We start from the raw sequence: 12,546 nt of genomic DNA, 5'->3' as shown, positions 1-12,546 counted from the left end.
AAAAAATTATATTTTGGAAGAATTCACTACATAAGGTGAGAAAATTCCAAAATCAAATTACATGAAAATATACATCNCAATTTCTTTGTACAATAGGTGAGGAAAATCTGCTGTAAGAAGAAACAAATATGGACTAAGGAGAAGGGTAATNGGACAAATAGCATTTTTAATAGCAATCCCAGATGTAGAAAGCCTGTAGCTGCACATGCTATATTCATCCAACCTTAATATTAGACAACTTAAGGGCAAAAATAAAACCAAATCTGGATTTTTGTATTGTTTGGAATAAATTTCACTAAAATGAACTTAGAACAGCCTTTACACTTTGCTTTTAAAGTTCTCAGGAGATAATGACTAGGATCAAGAGCTCTCAACAGCCAGGCATGGTGGCGCACNCCTTTAATCCCAGCGATTGGGAGGCAGAGGCAGGCGGATTTCTGAGTTCCAGGCCAGCCTGGTCTATAGAGTGAGCTCCAGGACAGCCAGGGCTATACAGAGAAACCCTGTCTCGAAAAACAAAAACAAAAACAAAAACAAAAAACAAAAAACAAAAAAGAAGAAACCACATCAATATAAGCATTTATTTTCTAGAGAGTCCTTTCCTTTTATCTCTGCTAACTGGCCTTTAGATAATCTTTATGTTACCAGCAATGGTGATGCTTGCCTATAATCCTAGCATATGAGAAGCTGAGGCAGGAAGATTGTGAGTCTGATGGCAAGATTATGTCTCAAAAACAACNANTACAAGGAGATGAACATCTCTGTGTCCTTCTTCTCCCTCCACAGCAGTGATACCCTTTGAAGACTTTGTGTGACAGGAGCTGTGTATTTAGTACTCATGGTAATGGTTTAATAGAATGGCTTTTGTCAGGTAGCTGGGGTTGTTGGGTTTATTTTTTTGTATTCCCACAGCTGGAGCTTTGATGCTCTTAACATAGCATATTGAAATTTAACCAGGCTAAATAAAGGGTGTGGCTTGTGAATCATGTGTTTGTTTTTCTTTTACTACTGGGTAATTTCATATTTAATACATAGTTTTCCCAACAGTTTTAATGTACACCTATGTNATGTGTCCACAGATTTCAATGGGACAGATGTTACAAGATTTTGGGAAATTTCTGGGAATGTTCCTCCTTGTTCTGTTTTCCTTCACGATTGGACTGACTCAGCTCTATGACAAAGGGTACACTTCCAAAGAGCAGAAGGACTGTGTGGGCATCTTCTGTGAACAGCAAAGCAATGACACCTTCCACTCGTGAGTGACTTCAGAGTTTACTAGATGGACTTTATTGAGTTCTGTGTGGCTACTCATTACACAAACACAGCTTAAATTGTTCTTTAAAGGAATCCTTTTTGAGTGTCTGTAAGCATTAACAAATGCTCATTTTTCTTGAATCATTTTCATCATCTTTACCTATAGGATCTTAAGTAGTGATCTAAATGATTCTATGTGTCTTTTCTACTGATCTGTCTGAACAGAGGACATTTGACATTTTTACACTCTCAGNACTTTGGGAAATTTCTTCTATCCATCCCATATATTAGAATGTTCAGCATCTCTGCCTGTAAACTAGTAGTACATGTAGCAACTCTTGGTTACAGTGTAACCCGGAGCACTCATGTTTTCACTGTTTACAGTTGAGGACCATTAGAGCTTGAGGACCAGTCCCCTGGTATATCATAAAGAATNGTACAGCCACTATAAATTAGACAGAATACTCCATCAGGTTCCTTTTCCAGTGCTAGGGGGGGGCGGTCTGAGCCAGGGTACTGTATACGCCAGGCAAGTGCTAAACACCAAAGTTACACCCCCCAGTCTTATTCTCCTCNTTGTTAAATAAAATACAGACAAGATTGACTTGTATATTTTCGTGTTCGTATCATGTGTCAAAGTGTCCCCTCATTTAATGAATATGATTTCTGGGCTGGCCAAGATAGACAGGCAGTGGGGGTGATCATGTAAGACCTTGCTGTTATTGTAATGATTTGGAGCTATTGTAATTTAAAGTCACCTGAAGGCTGAAGTAGAGGACTGATAGAATCTAACTAGACACCCCATGGACTATTGTATTGGGACTAGAAAGGCAGCAAAAAGATTAAATAGGAATAATATCTTTGCACATGTTCCTCATTTAAAATAAAATCTTTAGGGGCTGGACAGATGTCCTAGTGGTTAAGAGCACTTACTGCAGNAGACCTGGGTTTGGTTTCCCTCACCCACCTGGTGGCTCACAGCTGTAACTCCAGTTCCAGGGGATCTGGTGCCTCTTTTGACTTCAACAGGATTCTGTATGCATGTGGTATGCATACATACACTCAGGTACACACACATCAAATAAAAATAACATTTAAAATAAGACTATATATTCTGTGAAAATAAAAATAAAACAAAAAATATTTTATAATGTATTATACAAGAATTACTAATGATTCCTATGTATAATTTTGACATAAATGCATTGTCTGTTCTTGCTAATTCATTTCCCTTTTAAANAGAATGTACTTGCCCTTACAGGTTCATTGGCACCTGCTTTGCTCTGTTCTGGTACATCTTCTCCTTAGCGCACGTGGCCATCTTTGTCACCAGGTTTAGCTATGGGGAAGAGCTGCAGTCCTTCGTTGGAGCTGTGATTGTTGGAACTTACAATGTTGTGGTCGTGATTGTGCTGACGAAGCTGCTGGTGGCGATGCTTCACAAGAGCTTCCAGCTGATCGCAGTAAGTGCTGTCTTCACATCCCATGAGATGTGGGAAACCAAGTAACCAAGGATGACAGAATCTATGAATAATATTTTAAAATTAAATATAGACTTAAAAATATAATGTCTAATAACTTCACATCGTTGACCAATTCTTTTAATCTATAAGATGTGGTAACATGCAGACAGTTTTAATCAGTATCTCCACCAACCTTCCCATATGCATTCAGCTTGTGTCCGGTCTTATTTTATCCTGCTTTTCCTCATAGAATCATGAGGATAAAGAATGGAAGTTTGCTCGAGCAAAGCTATGGCTTAGCTACTTTGATGACAAATGTACACTGCCCCCACCTTTCAACATTATTCCTTCTCCAAAGACGATCTGCTATATGATCAGTAGCCTCAGTAAGTGGATTTGCTCGCATACCTCGAAAGGCAAGGTCAAACGTCAAAACAGTTTAAAGGTGAGATTAGAGCTTTGAATTGCACCACAGTTTTACAATTGTTCATTTCAATTGTAATTCTTTCTTTGTCTTATTTATTGATCCTCAGTCTTACTATGCAGCTGGCATGGAACTTGGCTTTGTATACCAGGCTGGTCTACAATTTGCATCCTGTGTGTGCCTACGATGGGCTGGGTTGTGGGTGCTTGCTGCNAGCTGAGTCTGGCCATGCCCAGCTCAGATGTTTCACAGTGCAGATATGCAGGGTTGATAAGAGCTATGCTGACCTGTTTCACTTATATGCCTAATGTGTGATTTACTATATAGTATAAAACTCAATAAATAATTGAGAATAAAAAATAGAACTAAGGATTTTTTTACTTGGCTGGGTTCTTTTTTTAGTTTTCAAGTTTCCCTAACACATGAACTCCTTTCCCATAGACTTGCACTATAGATTTAAGGAACGATTACTAGTTCATACTGGTTTTAGGTCTTGAAACTTACTCAGTGTATTTCTTATCCAATGTGTGCTTCTTGTAAACCATGGATTGGTAAGTTTCCTAAAAGACCAGACAATAAACATTTCACACTCTGTAAACCAAACAAAACAGAAAACACCATCTCAGAAGTTATATAAGAGAAACTTTCCAAAAACTTACAGATGAAATTAAAAATATATCAGTAAATAGCAGTTACTGTAAAAGGTTACTAGGGAAAACAGAATTCCCTGTGGTCCGGTTGAATTTTTGCTTAATTAGAGTTGAAAACCAAGCTGTCCATCATGAAATCACTACAGAGATTCATCTGCAAACCCTTGNTTACTCACACAGTAAGAGAGACAGGGATGGTTGGGGTCTTTTGTGGCAGCTTATGTATCTCTGCAGTAGACCGAGCATCACTGAGACTAAGCTTCGTCAGTGAAATCAGCCTAACTGGGAGTGAATGAAGCAGATATGCAGCCTATATTACCTTAAGCATATACTGAGTATCAGTATTATTCCAAAGTAAGCTGTCCTCTAAATGTACTGAAAATACACATCTGTGACTCTATTATTTAAATATTGTCTCTAGGGCTGAAGGGTGACATGATGGCAGATGTTTGCCTAGCAGGCATGTGGCCCTGAGCACACCCAGGCACTGCAAATATATATGTATATATGTGTGTGTGTATACATGTTCTTACATATATATGACTGTACATACACATATGTTGTTCTACTGTCATTAATTACCATATGGTTGCTTGTTTTGAAGGAGTGGAGAAACTTGAAGCAAAAGAGAGACGAGAACTACCAGAAGGTGATGTGCTGCCTAGTGCACCGCTACCTGACGTCCATGCGACAGAAGATGCAGAGCACAGACCAGGCCACCGTGGAGAACCTCAATGAACTGCGCCAAGATCTGTCAAAATTCCGAAATGAAATAAGGGATTTGCTTGGCTTTCGGACTTCTAAATATGCTATGTTTTATCCAAGAAATTAACCATTTTCTAAATGTTGTAGAAATAATTTTCCATAACAGATCTGAAAGACTGTATTTGCATACCTTGCAATTAAATCAATAAGATATATATATGGGCATAAACAATTACACAAAAGCCATCCTTTAAATATTTATAGCATAAATATATGTCATGTAAAATATGTATATAGAGTTAGTTTTTTAAAACCTGTCTGTGGCTTTTTGTAGAAGCAGACCCATTTTGTTCGCATGCTCTTTTGTTTTCTTAGTTGGTCAGTGCTTAACTCCATCATGTTTAAGAGGGGCAGCTATCAGTGTACACACGGCCCACTCCATTTTATAAAACAAAGATCAGCAAATGCAGCTACCTTAAGACACACTTGAAATGAAGAGCTCATGGTGTTTAAATCTCTTGTTTTAGGAGTTCACACAGGGTTCAGTATATTGTTTAGGAGTATAGTTTCATCTAAAATACCCTATTTTTTCTTTTGTTAGAATCTTAAGCAGCAGAGAAAAGTTTCTAGTAAATATTTGAATTTAAGCCAGTCATGGTAAGGCACGCCTTTAATGCCAGCACACAGGAGNCAGAGGCAGGCAGATCTCTGAGTTCAAGGCCAGCCTGGTCTACAGAGTGAGTTTCAGGATAGCCAGGACTACACAGAGAAATCCTGTCTTGGAAAAAATTAATTTATTTATGTCTATCTAAATTTATCTTGGTATTTGTAGTGTAATATATTTACTTTTACATGGTTATAATAATTTTATATTTTTAATTTTGTTTTGACACATTATTTTATATCTAGTTCTCTATATTGAGGTAGTTTATATGTTTAAGTATTTATAGAAGTCTGTGATTTTTGAAAAATAGTAGCCATCTTTTACCCATAGAATATTTGTTCATATTTATACATTTGCAACGTTCCTTCTCTAGGTATTTGGCTAGTTTAGCTTTTCCTTCTAAGTTTCCAAGTTGGAGTAAACCTCACCATTATAAAGGTGAAGCTGCTTGTCACCATTCATGTGGTCACATGCTGGTCACAGTGGGCTTGGCTGGAGAGCCCTGCAGCCCTGAGGAAAGCTGCTTTCCTTTCAGCCGAAGGCTCTTGAGCGACTCTGGCAAAGTGTTTTCCTCAGAGCCTACCATAGCTTCCACAAAAGGGGCCTCGTGCTCGCTGCTGGAGATGTAAAGCACTGTTTAATCAACTTGAAATAAAAAGAGAATCTGACTGCTTTTCAGTGTTCATGTGAGGGTGTGGCTGAAGGTTTCCCAGCTATGGCATGAACATTCTTGCAGCGCGCTTGGTGAGGAGTTACCTTCCTAACTGAATGTGAGCCGGCATTGAGGCCAGAGTGCAGACAGCCCTGGTCTGTGAGCACCACCTACNCTGGGGCAGCTGAGGATTCTAGTGTTAGCTTTCATCTTGCTTTTTACATTTGTTTTTAATGTTCAGGTTTAAGTGTTCCCTNTTTTGGGCAAATTCTTATAAAAATGTTTATTGTAAAATTATATATTTTGTCTACAATGGGATTATGCGCTTCCAAGTTGGGATTTTACATCAGGATTTTTAGTCATTCTAAAAAAAATACCTAATTATTAAAAAAATTTATAGAGTACCTATGTGTGCATGAGTTACTGATGGGGTATATTTTGAATGACAGCATATTGTAAGAAAAAAGTGAATAAAAGTTGACATTAGATCATAAGTTTGATAGAGCTTGAGAATTTTATGATTATTTGCTTTTTATTTTTTAATTACTTTATTTTATGTGTGAGAGTATTTTGCCTGCATGTATGTGTGTGTACCATGTGTGTGCCTGGTACTCACAGAAGTCAGAAGGTGTTGGGACCCCTAACTGGAGTACCAGACAGTTGTAAGCTGCCATGTAGGGACTAAATTGAGCCAGGTCCTCTGGAAGAGCCACCAGTGCTCTTAACCNATGAGCCATCTCTCCAGCCTCTCATTTACTTTTTAAGTCTGAGATACTATAGGGATGGAAAGATAGTTCAGTGGGGGCAATGTGCTTACANCAAGCCTGATGCCCTAAGCTCAATCCCTGGTACCCACACAGCAGAGAAAACCTACTCCCACAAGTTGCCTTATAAAATCCATATGCATGCTGTGTCACACAGTATCTGCACACATACACAGAGGAAAATATTTGAGACATAACTTATATGCCATCTATAAAATTTAGTGTTTTTTTTAAAACTTATGATCACAAAGGCTTAAAATGCAAACTGCCAACATCAGACACTCAGCAACACTTACCACTTCTAGGAGCAATACCATCTAACTGTTAGATCTTCCCTAGAGCCGTGAAAATGGACTCAGATGAACTATACTTTGTGTGCCTTCAGCCTTCTGCAGTCCTACCCTGTGGCAATGCTGCTGCCTTTGCCACTCTCCTTTGGAAGTGTGTTGGTAGGCATACCTTTAGATTAGGAATCTGAAATGCCGAAAGGAGGACCAAAGAAAGGTGCAGCTGCCCCGCATCAGCAAGATGAGTCAGCATATGTGTGTCAGAAAAGTTCTGGCAGAAAGAACAGAAAAGCTGCTATGTCACTTCAGATCTCACACCCTAGTTGGAAGCACACAAAGAAATGAAATTAGTCCTAGGCAAGTTAACACATAAAGCTACCACACATACACACTGGAGATATCTGCATCACACAGATGAATCTTAAAAAGTGATACAAGCTAGCCACAAAGGCTATAGGCTGCACACTCCTGTACAACACTACACACACACACACCATTAGAAACTAAAGTCAAATCATTGGTTCATAGGATGTGCAAAAGAGATCAACTGCACAGCTCAGAAAACTGCTTTTGTTAAAATGGTGGATTTTAAGTTGAGCCTGGTGGAAGATAAGGCANGAGAATTTTAGGGTTCTAAGCTAGCCTTGACAACATGACAAACTGTAGACTAGTCAGAACTACATGGTGAACCCCTGCTTCGAACAGTGAATTTTAATGTATTAGAATTATGCTTGTGTCAACCTGATGGGAGTTATATAATGCAGTTATGATTAAAAGAGCTAAGAACTTAAGAGGCAGAGGCAGGCAGATCTCTGTGAGGTCAAGGCCAGCCTGGTCTAGATTGAGTTTGGTCCAGGGCTATGCAGAGAAACCGTGTCTCAAACAAACAAAAACTAAGAGAATAACAGGCATCTTAGTTTGCTGCTACACAAGAAGTGATCTGTGATGTACATCCAGGAAAGACTAGCTACCTGGCATCTAACAGCAGCACAATGATGAGTCCATAGATAATTACCATTACATGATATACTTTTCAAAATGAATTTTACTATTTAGGTTATCTGCTTTTTCACACATGGAATGGTCAATTTCTAACAAAAACTAAATTGACATTCGGATTGGAATTACATCAAATCTAGAGACTAATGGGATGAAGTTATAATTTAGCAATTGTTCAAAGCCATCTAGGAAAGGCTATGGCAAGCAAGTGAAGTTCCTGGAGATGGCCCACCGTTTTGCATGGCTGCGATGGGTGTGCTCTGCCTCAGGGACTTTGTCCCAGGATTGCTTCTCACTGCTGATATGTGTGACTTCCCTGCCATTATTACATAGCCTAATGATTCCTGGACATCAACCCACCCTACTGCGCATGAAGATGAACTTTCATTTATTAATGCTAGATGAATTAATTTATAGCATTTGAGTCAAATAATTTTAAGAGGAAAATTTAAGAAGTTGGTCTTAGTTGTTTTGCCAGAAAGATGTCATAAAGAATCAAGAATAGAATATATCTTCTCCTCATAGAATAATAAGTAAAGGCTGCATAATAAGGAATAAATGAGCTTTTATAATTGCAAGAGAAGAAAATAGACTTGGGACAGATCTGTGATTAAGGAAAAACATTCATTCTAAGTCAGGTCCAAGAATGAGGCCACAGGTGTGCACTGTGATAAAGCAAGGGCACGTGAAACGGTTGCTTTGAACTTATAATGAGCTTATGGAATGAAACACTGCTTTGAACTCACTATCGACATCCTTCTGTAACTCCCCTTTGTGTAACATTTTATCTATGAGGTAATTTTCTAAAGAACTTTTACCTAAGAAGGTATAAGAAGGCCAGAAAGAAGAAATAAATGTGGCATTTGAAACTCAGTCCCATCTACCAAATGTATATATTTATCTGTCTATCTATACATACATACATACATACATACACACACACACACACACACACACACACACATATAGGCGTAGGTTTATGTGTGTTATGTAAGTATGCATGAACACTTGTGGAATTGTTGAGATAGGTGGTTGGGCCTAACCAAAGTGTGATGTCTCTGTGTATCTATATGTGTGCTCAATTTCTCCCTTTCTTCCTTTTCTTTTCTCTCTGGCTCACAAAATGTAAACATGTTTTTTTTTTAAGTGGCCTAGGCAATCCAAGTTATGGACAAGCTCCATTCTCGTCATCCTGCAATCAATTTCTTCTCTGCTGTCTCCCATGGGGAATGCTATTTAAGGGGTCCATAGCTTAGCAGGCAAAAGCACTCGCTGGTCTGATGACTTCAGATACCCAGAATCCACACAAAAACTGGACCCAGGTACAGTGGCATGTGTCTGTAATCCCAGCATTCAAACGATAAAATGGGACAGAAGGGGGACAGAGGACTTCCTCTGGAAGCTTGCTTAGGCTGGCTAGCTGCAGTGACAGAGAAGAGCGACCCTGCTTCATCCACTTTATACAGTTTTTAGCCCATGTTGGACCCTGTATGCTACAATAATCATCTGCCAGGCAAGATCTAGCAATGGTAAGACTATTTTTGGGCGTTACCTTGGTCTCGTACTGCAGTGCGTAGTAATTAACGCAGTGATTAAAGCAAAGATGTGTTACTGTTTAAAGTGCTGAGTATAAACAAGTGTGCATGCTCAGCCATAATGCACCTTCTATATCAATCCCCAAACCCCCATATACAGGCCCAGAGAACACTATGGGAAAGGGGAGGAGCAAGAAGAATGTAACAGCCTAAGGCTGGGGAATTGTGCTGGAAATGCTGTCCTCTGCACTTGGCTGTTCACACATGAACTCAAAGCAGTTGTGGGTCCTTACAGGAAACCTGCGCAAGATCAAGACAACTCACAAATTCCAGCAAGGAGTGGGAGGGGTTCCAGAGGCCCCACCCTGCTGGAAGAACGATTGATGACTCCTGGAGGAAAGAGGATGAGAAACTTTTTATTAGGCGAGTAGCCACTGGGACGTCCCCCACCCCTCCCCAATAAATGGCTCCCATGACCATGTGCATAAAGGCAACACCAATTAGACTCGGTATGAGATCCTTTATGGTCTTGAAATGTGCTCATATTCTTTACACCCACATGCAACGGGTGAAAAGGTAGCTTAGACGGAGGATGAGCCAGTGTGCTGGTTTGAATGAGACTAGCCCCCATAGGCTCAGATATTCGAATGTTTGGTTGCCATGCTTGACTGTTTAGGAAGGATTAGGACCATAAAGGATCTCAGAAAGGATTCTATTTGTCTTTCTCATTCTATGCCACAGTTCTTCTAGCGATATACTGTGCACAAGAACCCAAGTATCCCCCCTCCTCACCCGGGAGGCTCCTCCTTGAATCATGTAACCACTGATAGTATTGTTTTTAGATGTGTCAGATGTATAGAGCCTCAGCTTATAAGTTTTCCTAATTGGTTTCTGTCCTTAAACGCTCTGTCTCTGACATCTGATTGAGTCTCACTCTCAGTGTACTGTAGACATCTTTCAAGTACAAGATAATACTGCTAGTTTTTATTTAATCAAATGTTAGCCTTTTAAAGCCACTTTGCTTTTAAGAGGGAAAACAAATGACCAAAGGGGGAAAAAATCAAGAATTTTAATTATAACATTAAAGCACCTCTGTAAAAGTGTCTGTGCGTGATCTCAGCCAAAAGATAGACAAAGGATACCTTTCTCTGTGTGTGTGTTCCAAACTCCTCTGATTACAAGTTGTCTGGCTACCTGTGAATACTTCCATGCTTACACAGCCATAGGTTCCCTCAGCCAGCCATGGTAACACGTGTGTATAAGCTCCATGCTCAGGAAGCTGCAGCAAGAGGATCTGGAGCAACCTAAGCTACAAAGCAAGTTGCAGGCCAACCTGCATAGTCAGACCCTGTGTTAAAACAGAGCAAACGGCTTTAAGTGTGTTTGTACTTGTGGTAGCTTGAATATTCATGGCCCAGGAAGTGACACTATTTGGAGGTGTGGCCTTGTGGGAGGAAGTGTGTCACTGTGTGCATGGGCTTTAAGACCCTTGTCCTAGCTGCCTGGAAGCCAGTCTTCTCCTGNTTGCCTTTGGAAAATGATGCTAAACTCTCAGATTCTGCACCATGCCTGCCTGGATGCTGCCATGCTCCTGCCTTGATGATAATGGACTGAACCTCCGAACCTGTAAGCCAGCCCCAATTAGATGTTATAAGAGTTGCCTTGGTCATGGTGTCTGTTCATATCAGTAAAACCCTAACTAAACACAGCACTTACTTCAAGACCTTTAATGATAAAATACAATATATTCAATATTTTGTCCTAAAGGTANAACCTATTTTTATATTTAAGATGAACATGCAAAACTCTTATTTTTAGTTATAGTTTATTATTTAGCTTAGACATGAGTGCTTGTGTGTTTGTATGCGATGGGCATGATGAGCTCAGAGGCCAATTTTCAGGAGTCAGTTTTCTCCACTATGTGAGTCAAACTCTTGGTTCGTTTGGTGGTAAGTGTCTTTACCTGCTGAGCCATCTCACCATCATATCATTTACCTGAGTGTGTCTCCAACTGAGCTTTTTCTTTGGATAACATATCACCTTTACATTATATTAATCTTATTTTTCCTTTCCAAATTTTGCATTATNATCATGGCAGGAAGCATGGTAGCATCCAGACAGGCATGGCGTTGGAGGAGCTGAGAGTTCTACATCTTGTTCCAAAGGCAAACAGGAGAAGACTAACTTCCGGGTAATTAGAAGGAGGGTCTCCAAGCACACCCATATAGTGACACCCTTCCTTCCATAAGGCCTCACCTCCTTATAGNGCCACTCTCTGGGCCAAGCATATTCAAACCCTCACATTGCTCAAGGTTTATTTTTGTTATGAAAAATATCATGGCATCAGATTGATCGCTCTGCATTATTAAGATCAGGAGCCAGGTCTGTCGATGTGTGCCTCCATGCCTGGTTCATGCAGAGCTGGGGATGAACTCCAAGGCTTTGTGCTAGGCAACCGCTCCACCAGTGGAACTACAGCCCCAGTTTCATCTAATTTGTTACCTAGTGATTGGGAAATGTGCTATGTCAACTCTGTTGCTAAGCAAACCTGCTCATGGTTAAAAACATGAGCTGACTGGCAAATTAAATCTAGACAAGGAGGAACTGTAAACNAACTGGGAATATCTAATGGGGAAGCAGAGTTTTGGACTTTCCTGAGCATAAAGCCTGGCTCCTGTGAGAGTCTGGGAGCTGTGTCTCTTGCACTTTGGGATGGAGCTGTTCTGAAGATAGATCTTTTGGCAGATATGTCTATACTGTCCTGAGGTGACTGCTGTCTCCTTGCACATAATACATCCTCTAGGAAGGCCAAAGGAAAAATAGCAAAGGCTAGCAATGGAAGTTTGCATTTTAGAATAAGATTGGAATACATACATGTGTATATATATGTGTGTGTGTATATGTGTGTGTGTCTTATATACATACATATAGACACACACACACACATATAAAATCTTGATATATCTATCTCATCTGAGAAGAATGGACCTGCAGAGTTCTTATAAGTCTGTCCAGTAGCAGCAAAGCTTNGTGCAGTGAAGAATATCCACTAACGGTTTAAATGTTGAAGGCATTCCTGGGATACTGGATTGCCATCTTTTTGTTTGGTAATATCTTATCTAGAGTTTTTGCACCTATGCTGCTAAATG

The 12,546-nt window shown here is 39.8% G+C and overlaps 1 protein-coding gene across 5 annotated transcripts in view; it reads left to right on the top strand.

The window, feature by feature from the left end:
• Trpc1 (transient receptor potential cation channel subfamily C member 1) overlaps positions 1-6,306 on the top strand; it is a 46,133-nt gene extending 39,827 nt beyond the window's left edge. For all 5 annotated transcript variants that reach the window (XM_029481861.1, XM_021171740.2, XM_021171739.2 and 2 more), the window contains 4 exons: positions 1,080-1,255; positions 2,516-2,717; positions 2,968-3,162; positions 4,396-6,306. In XM_029481861.1, coding sequence (XP_029337721.1) covers positions 1,080-1,255; positions 2,516-2,717; positions 2,968-3,162; positions 4,396-4,623 — 801 coding nt within the window. In that variant the 3' untranslated portion in view covers positions 4,624-6,306. The remainder of the gene's footprint in view (positions 1-1,079; positions 1,256-2,515; positions 2,718-2,967; positions 3,163-4,395) is intronic.
• The last annotated feature ends 6,240 nt before the right edge of the window (positions 6,307-12,546 follow it).

The sequence above is a fragment of the Mus caroli genome, chromosome 9 (assembly GCF_900094665.2).
Source record: "Mus caroli chromosome 9, CAROLI_EIJ_v1.1, whole genome shotgun sequence".
Taxonomy (NCBI): Eukaryota; Metazoa; Chordata; class Mammalia; order Rodentia; family Muridae; genus Mus; species Mus caroli.
Note: the sequence above shows the minus strand (reverse complement) of the source record. Positions and strands in the feature narration are given on the sequence as shown.